The sequence below is a fragment of the Galleria mellonella genome, unplaced genomic scaffold (assembly GCF_026898425.1).
Source record: "Galleria mellonella isolate WM207_F2 unplaced genomic scaffold, CSIRO_AGI_GalMel_v1 utg40, whole genome shotgun sequence".
Lineage (NCBI taxonomy): Eukaryota > Metazoa > Arthropoda > Insecta > Lepidoptera > Pyralidae > Galleria > Galleria mellonella.
In genome coordinates, this window is record NW_026442094.1 from 8127759 (window position 1) to 8136889 (window position 9131).

Here is a 9131-nt window from a genome sequence, read left to right on the forward strand (position 1 = left end):
TGTAGTTTAATTACGCTGAACTTATTGATAAGTATGCATTGTTTTAAATTTTGTTTTTTTTTTCTATTAAAGAGCCCCGTGCACAATCACGATCTCACCTGATGGAAACTGATGATGAGATCTCATATAAAACTCGCGGGTCCACGTATAATAATTTGATAGTTGGTAGAGATCTTTAAAACTGTATTGAATCAATTGATAAAAGTAATAAAATAATTCGAAAAGAAAATCTGACTTAATAAAAAAATAAAGAGTGCTCTAGAAGTAATTTGGATTAATAGATAAAAAATAAATTATTTCAATAATGGGAGACAATAATACTTCTTTGAAATGTTTAACCAAGTATTTTCTACAGGACAACAGAAATGTTATAACAAGGGTCGTACAATAAAAAAAAATTAAAATATATAGAAATCATAATAAAATAAGTACATGAAAAAAATAAGAGTTAAAGGCTGAATTCAGCTTTTTTAGATTAGAAAATCTATTGATGTTTTTTTGTGTCTTTAAAGGTTTTAAACCTTTCATATAGACACACATGAGAAATTTATTCTTAATAACTTAAAAAATAACGTAGATTATAAAAAATAAGAAGAATAATGTCTTAATTATAATATAATTATACAATATATTAATATGACTTAGAAAAATGATCCTTAAGAAAAAAAAACTGGTATATAAAAAAGTTCAGATATGTGTGCATATAAAAAATGACAATAGTAAAATAAGTTTTGAAATATATTGCCTGGCTCTAAAAACTTGCCAATAATGAAATTTAAAGTGACCAAAATATTGTGTGATAACTTAATTGAAATTTAAAATATAATAAAAAAAAAGGATTTAAAAAAATAAAATTTAATAAATGATGTTATTAATTATATGTATATAATATTAATTAAATATAAATTGTCCGACTCTCTACCTGTATTGCCACGCTCTTACGGGACGTTACAGAATAACTATAAGATCTTTATGTATATACATTGTACTTTTTGATACTGCAATAAAATATTTATTTATTTTTATTTATTTAACACTTTATTGCATTAACATAACAGGATTTGTTGAAGATCGCCTTTTGTACTACTACGTGCTAAAATATCGATTGATTTTTTTTTTACTTATAGGTAGCTTTAATATTTACGAGACAGAAATTCACAAACAGTCTGTCACTTGCACCACACAACAAGTCCACTGGGACTGCAATAACAAGTCCATAAACCGTTTTTACTGCCTTTGTTCAAGTAAATGTATGTAGGTTTTGACTTTTTAAACAATGACCGTATTTTTCCATGGGTACACCGGTAATTCCTCAGACTATAGACCATGGTTCGAGATAAAGATTTGAAAAGGATTTTCATCAAATAAAAGTCACATAAAATAACGGTACTATTTTTAAGGTACGTCTTTTTAAATAAATTAACTTTGCTGGGAATAGCGTACTAGTATTAAATACTGGAGTGGGTACTAAATTTATGGTTTATTATGGTGAAATAAAACCATTACCATGTTTTTAAGACTATTAGATAAATAGACAGATAGATAAATAGATACTTTATATTTTTTCCTCCAAAAGATTACAATAATATACTTATTATAGATACAAACAATTACAAGAAATTGTCACAATGAGAAAACTATTTTACTGATAGAAGCACTTTCTTAAAAGTATTTTATACTTTTAGATTTATTTATTTATTTAGCTTTTTACTGCACTAGAAATATATAAATATACAATGTAAATTTTTTTTATGGGTAAAAATGGAATGGTGTTTTTTTTTAACATTCGTTTAAAAATATTTAAAAGAGTTCATGTAATTAATTGTTTCTTAAAGTGGTATCATCGTCATCGTTTCAGCCATTATCCGTCCACTGCTGGACATAGGCCTCCCCCATAGACAGCCATAAGGAACGGTCCTGAGTCACTTGCATCCACTGACTCTCTGCAATTCATTTGACGTAGTCACTTCATCTAGTGAGGGGGGGGGGGTCGTCCCACACTGCGTTTACTCGTACGGGGTCGCCACTCAAGAACCTTTCTTTTCTTAAAGTGGTACGTGTTAATTAAAACATGTGGAAAAAACCTGTTCAGTTAGGCTGGTGCCCAATTACTTCGTCAGTTTATAGGTCGTTCCACTGGCACCAATTGGCGGATCCTGGAAGTGGGTCACATCATGCTGCAGTCTCCGACGACACCTGATATTATCCTATTGTTCACCAAATTGCCACCCACGTAGATTGCACCTAATTTGACAGATTACACACACAGAACTAAGAACGTGATAGAATGGACAAAAAAATATATACTTTTATTTGCAAACTAGCTACTTTAGTCATAAACACTTACATACATATACACAACAAACAAACACAAATAGATTTAAAATATTTGATTTTAGAACAGTAAAAAGTGTATCTAAAATTTTATTTCCGATCAAATGATAATTTGTACTTGCAAACAATAATAGCTATGCAAGAATAAATATAAATAATAAAAAAAAACTATACTTTATGGACTAGTCAGAGGCATTTGTCAATTATGTTCGGTAAAGAGTACTGCAAATATTTTGCTTGATCGACTATTACCGTTGTAGTGAATTTTACATTAGACACGCTCACCTTTTGCCGTGTATATCGGAATTCAACGTGATAACATGTATGTAAATCAATTGCTTAAAATACTACTATATTTCACTGAGGTGTCAAACAAGCATACGTCCCACCTGATGGTAAGCGGTTACCGTAGTCTCTGAACGCCTACAATACCAGAGTCATTACGCGCGCCTCTCCGACCCCAAAGAAACCTCTTTTCTGTTTTGAAGAACTCCATGCTGTAGTCTTTTGGAAAACTTATTTTGGTCGAAACTCAAATTGCCACTTCTATTACATTGTTATTCCTAACAACTTCCTTCCTAAATCTTTCCACGGCGTCAACTCAGTCTTTCACCTTCATCCCACCACAAAACATGTCTCACATATTAATATTCCTACTAGTTATAGCTGTAACGAAATCCGAAGGGAACATCTCAACATGTAATGGTTTCACAGCAAATTTTCACTTGAAGAGTATCACGGGGTCGTGGCAGGTGGTCGCCATTATACCGGAAAAGCTGTTCCCCGACAAAGATGTCGCTTGTTTCAAAGTGGAATTCAGTGAAACAGATGAGGTAAGAGTTGGTAATAAAGTTAAGCTGGTGATGTTTCTATTATCTGTCATTACTGTGTATTAATTTTTTTTTAATTTGTTAATAAATAGTAATTGAAAACTTAAAAAGCAAAAATGCAATACCTGGAGTACACTAATTTGTCTAATTTGTTTTTGACAATTTTTATTTTGTTTTAGTAATATTTAATTATAATTGTTTAATTATTAAATTTAATTGTTGAAGATTGACATCGCAGGTATCAGCAATTGAGACTCTTTCAAATTAGTTGTTATTGTAAAAAAAAAAATATTGAAAAATAATTCTTCGCATCATTTTTCGTAAATTGTAAAAGTTTAGGTAGCATACAAAACAAATTTTTATTTCAATTGGGTTTTTGTATATATATATATATATATATATATATATATATATATATATATATATATATATATACGCACACACACACGCACGCACACACACACGCACGCACACACACATACACACAAGAACAAGCACATATACACGAGCACATTTGTTATCATAAATAGACACTTTTTTTCTTTTTTATGATATGTTAATTTGGGGGGAAAGGGATTGTTAGTATTGGGGTCAAATAACCCCATTACTAGCAATATATCCTGTCAGGTCGACCTCCACGTGGTTCCCCCTGGAAACCATCGTGAACAATTCTTGTTGAATTCGTCACGATGGGCTAACTGGCCTGCTTCATCCTCACCTGTCATCCTTCACTGGTGCCCCGCCAGTGTATACCGATAGCGCGGGTGGGGTTACCATTCCATTATCATCCATTAAAAAAAAAAAAAAAGATATGTTAATTTTTTAGTATTATTGTATATAAGTAAAACAAAGTAAAATTTTTAATGCTGATTAAAAGAAAAAAAAAGTAAATTGTAAAGATTATGAAATTTAATTATTGTTATGAAAGAGCGGTTTTTCCTAACACAAGCAATTTTTGCTTATTTTTGCAATTTTAGCCTTCATAAATAGGTACCCTTCTTTCATGAGGACTAAAATGTAATGCTTCCTTACTTGGTAATTACACTATCATTTCCCATTCGTTAAATCGAAATATAGCCATACAGACATAGCTGCTTTGCCACAGAATCAGAAGTGGGTCATAAATACCCAAGTAGGTGACGATACTAAAAGTGTGTCTCTGATATAACCCAAAGAAAAACCAACATTTATCATTTCAGGGCGGTCTACGATGGTTAGTGAACAAAACACTTAATTTACCGCAGAAGATGAATTTGGAAAACATAAAAGGCCCAATAGTCCGACAACGGTACCACTCCGACCACCCATTCGACGTCTGGTCCAAATCTGTTGAGGGCGTGAATGGATGCTTCCAGCAAGTTCTCTCTTTGGACACTGATAAAAGTGATTTATGTAAGCTATTTTTTTTATATTTTTTTATACAACTTAGAATGACAAACAAGCTGACGGCCCAGCTGATGGAAAGTGGTAACCGTCGCCTATAGACATGAGCAGTACCATGGACATAACAGAGTATACTGTTTGGCCCATGATACCCCCCATGCGTTGCCATTTCTGAGGACTCAGGTGTTATTCCTCTGTACCCAGTAAATTCACGCCATATCCCACCCTTTAAACCGAAACACAGCCATGCAAACACAACTGCTTCACGGTTGAAACATGAATGGGACCGAGGTACCCAAGCATCAATAATGATATTTACATTTAAAACTATGTGCAGGAACGTAGACAGTACTTTTGCGATATTTCGTTAAAAGACAGTTGGCCAAAGAAGCTACTTTCTCTCTCTCTCTTGCATTAGTTTCACTACTCAATGATGTCATCAATGATCAGTCAAATCACATCTACTTTCACTGTATTAACTATTTTCTATTCTGTAATATTTTGACTAAATTCGTCATAATTTTTTTTTGATGGGTGAAAATGGTATGGTAACCCCGCCTGCGCTAACGGGGTATGCTGGCGGAGCACCAGTGAAGGGTGATAGATGAGAATGAAATCAGGCCAGTTAGCCCATCATGATAAATTCATCAGGAATCAACCATGATAGTTTCCAGGGAGAACCGCGAGGAGATCGACCTGGTTAGGTATACTCTAGCAATAGCTAGAGATTCTCAGTCTCTATTACTAACAATCCCTTTCTCCCCAATTCGTCATATTTCCTTGTGAGTTTTCAAATCATTTCCCATTTCAATTTACATAATTTGATTTATATATTCTTTTATATTAAATAATTATTATGATCTTAATCCAGATAAAGCAGTAACCCATGACGCGATGATGCAGCTGCACCAACTGGACGCGGCTGATGGTTCCGAACCGTTTCTGGTGCAAATGCTATGGGGAAAGATGATCGCAGCCGTCATATACCGTCGGCAACCAGTTAGTATTACTTACTATTACTTTTTAACTTTTTTTTTATCTTACAAGCTGACCCGGCGTCCCGAAAAGAAGAATAAGTATTAAAAAAAACTAAAAAATTCAAAAATACACGGAAGTTCGCGGTGTCAGCTAGTTTTGTAATATAAAAATGTAATAACTCTTACTAGCTTCAAAACTTCTGTTAAATCCTACTACCTCTCACTTTAGTACTATTTTCCTGTGTTCTCTCTTCGTTTTCCTTCGTCATTTTCTTCTGTTGTATGTGTGCTGTTAAGTATGTGTATGTTTATGTATATATTTGATTGTGTATATCTAATATATGTATGTGTATGTATGTACATATGTTTGTATATGATAATATTTATATAATAGTGTGTCACCTACCCTTTTTCTTTTTCTCAATGTTCTCTATCCAAAGATTGTCTGGAAGAGATTGTTTAGCGATAAGGCCGCCTTTTGTATCACTTCTGATAAATATTTACTGTATTTGTTATTTGTTATTTTTATTTGGTGCAATAAATTGTAAAATAAATAAATAGATAGATAGATAGATAGATAATTTATTTGCACTACTTACAGCACACAAATTACAACATAGATATACAAAAAAAGCGAGATAACATAAATGAAAAAAAAAAATACACAAAGCTAAATACAATTATCGTTTGTGAGCGTGCCATAGCAATACAAATAATTAATAAATAATTTCAGGGTGTAACACAAGATCAACTGAAGCCAGTGTTTGAGCTGATGTCGAAACTGCGCGGGCCGCAGCGCGTGCCAAGAATATGTGAACAACAATTACACGACTTCCTGGTTAGGAGGCACTCTTAAACTGACCACCGATATCATCATCAGATATTGTATTTTAATAAAGTAATATTTAATATTATAGTATTTATATAAATATAGTAACATTTGCCGTGTAGTCTCGGCACAGAATAGGCTACCCCTTCCTATCCCGTGGGTGTCGTAAGAGCCGACTAAGGGAAGGCTAAAGATGGACAGCAGCGTCCCTCTTAAAACATCCCTAAAGCCTGGCTGAAAATCTGCCTGCCAAGCATGGCAACTACTGGCAAACCCCCCGCCAATAGAAGGAGCTCTATGTTCAGCAGTGAACAGTTAACGGCCGATATGATATATGGTATGCAACTTTTAAATGGTAAACAAGCTGGCAGCCACCTGATGAAAGACGGTAACCGTCGCCTAATAGATATGAACGGGGAGAAAGGGTTTGTTAGTAATGGGGTCTAACTGACCCATTGTTAGCAAAACACCCTATCAGGTTGAACTCCACGCGGTTCCCCTTGGAAACCATTGCAGTTAATTCTACTGGAATTCGTCATGATGGGTTAACTGGCCTGCTTTTTCATCCTCATCTATATATTTCATCCCTCACTGGTGTCCCGCTAGTGTATACCGATAGCGCAGACGGGGTAACTATTCCATTATCACCCATTAATAAAAAAACTAGATATGAACACAGTGACTTTATCATTAAAAAGATTCCAGAGGGAGACTTTGTACAAAAGTCGTTTGCTCGACTACCTCTGTCCCATATGTTTCTACCGTGAAGCAGTTGTGTTTGCATGGGTGTATTTCGGTTTGAAGAGTGGGATATGGCAGTGAATTTACAGGGTAAAAAGGAATAACACCTGAGTCCTCAGGAGTGGCAACGCATGGAAGGTATCATGACCGAAATAGTATACCTTGTTATGTTCATAGTACTATTCATGTCTATAGGCGACGGTTACCACTTTCCATCAGGTGGGCTGACAGTTTGTTTGCCATTTTAAGTTGCATAAAAAAAAATTATGTACCGTGTTAAACAAAATCTAGTTTATTCAAAATGCCTGACAATGGTCTAGTTTAAAATATGCAAGATATAAACTTACTATAATGAAAGGAAAGCTTTTATTAATGAAACCACGTTTACAATACTCGTGTTATCTTGAAATCTAAACACGTCAGTCCTAGTCCATTGCTGGGTGTGTGTCTGTCTGTCCGCCGCACCTTCTAAACTATATAAATCGCATTCAAATTCCCGCAGTGGATGTCGTCGTAATAAACAGGTGCAGTTATGCACTATCCGTTATTTGTTATGCCACGTACTGTGACCATGATGGATCGAAAACCTGGGATATCCTATTTAATTTTAATAATTCATTTATTTCACACAGTGTGTTGAGTAAAGAGAAGGAAGAAGGACCAACCTGGTTCACGTAGTCCCGACGTATAGGTCTTCTCATACGCGTTCGTATTTTACTTTATTCACCCAACTTTCTTTCTGCTGCGAATTGATGCGCGGAGGTCGCGGATGATTAGACTATGCGTAACTGGCAAAGATTTGTCGAGATCTTTACACGATTTGATCTGCTCGATGCGCAGTTAGACGACAGACTGATTTTCTTACCCATCTACCCCCAAATGTGAACCCAGATTTGATCAAAAATATGGATAATGTAGAGACTAGAAGTACATTGCGGCATTGCGTTCGGAAATGTTAATCAAATCGTGTTTATAAATATTATAAAATTAAGATTTAGAAAACTAGTACTTTTCTTAGGTACATAAAATTATGACCTCCGTAAATATTCGTGCGTGGGGGGAAAGGGACTATTAGTAATTGGATCTAATAGACTCATCATAGACACGCGGTTCTCCCTGGACACCATTATGGTTAATTCTAGTGGAATTTGTCACGATGGGCTAACTGACCTGGCTTTTCATCCTCACTTGTCATCCCTCACTGGTGCCCCGTCTGCGTATCTCGATAGCGCAGACGGGGTTACCATTCCATTATCACCCATTAAAAAAAATATCCGTGCCTTTCCACTGCAGGCATGAATTGTTATTTTCCAGTTTTTTTTATGACGTTGAAGGTGAAGAAGCATCTGGCTCACCTGATGGTAAGTAACTATTGCCGTCTATAAGCATCCGCAACATAGAGACTTCGAAAGAATCATTCTAATAGAATCATGAAGAAACTTCAATCATCTAATCAAATTCAATTATCAAAGAAAAATAATATAAGATGAACAAAGAAGTAAACGCTGTCGATTACAAAAACAGTATCGATATAGGTTCAGAATCAGTAAAAATATCATATAAGATACACACAAAAAATTAATACTGGCAAACAAATATTGTTACATTAATAAAAAAAAATTTTAAACAAGTAATGTCCGCTTTGGAAATGAAAAATTGGTAAACTTACGCATACCTAGGTGATGAATGCAATCGCTACATCGGGCTTCGCTGACATTTTTAACGTGTAAAGCGCTTTTATCGCTTAACTTTATTTAAACGCTTTATTGCAAATAAAGCGTTTTAAAAATTCATATTTATATGATACATTATTTATTTATCTTATATTCATTTTGGTATTTAATAGTGGAGGGATAGGCACTAGCATCCCCCTAAAAATATCTCCAAAGTCTACCTGCGGTTGCATGGCAAAATCCCGGCAAAATTACGGTAGCAGCAAAATCCCACTTATGGACTAGGCTTATGTTCAGCAGTTAATCGCTGATATGATGATGACGATGATGATTCACATTAGGTGAACAAGCTGAAAGTAACATA

General features: G+C 34.5%; 1 protein-coding gene across 1 annotated transcript; it reads left to right on the forward strand.

The window, feature by feature from the left end:
• The first annotated feature begins 2925 nt into the window (after positions 1 to 2925).
• On the forward strand, positions 2926 to 6438 carry LOC113515905 (uncharacterized). Its single transcript, XM_026900199.3, has 4 exons — positions 2926 to 3167; positions 4364 to 4556; positions 5419 to 5546; positions 6258 to 6438. Exons 1-4 carry the CDS (start codon positions 2967 to 2969, stop codon positions 6378 to 6380), a joined length of 645 nt encoding a protein of 214 aa, XP_026756000.3. The 5' UTR covers positions 2926 to 2966; the 3' UTR covers positions 6381 to 6438.
• The last annotated feature ends 2693 nt before the right edge of the window (positions 6439 to 9131 follow it).

Bases quoted from the DNA above. Each gene is read 5' to 3' on its own strand.
- LOC113515905 (XM_026900199.3), top strand. From the start codon at position 2,967: ATGTCTCACATATTAATATTCCTACTAGTTATAGCTGTAACGAAATCC. The intron at 3,168-4,363 runs GTAAGAGTTGGT...TTATCATTTCAG, and splicing joins AATTCAGTGAAACAGATGAG to GGCGGTCTACGATGGTTAGT. The intron at 5,547-6,257 runs GTTAGTATTACT...AAATAATTTCAG, and splicing joins TCATATACCGTCGGCAACCA to GGTGTAACACAAGATCAACT.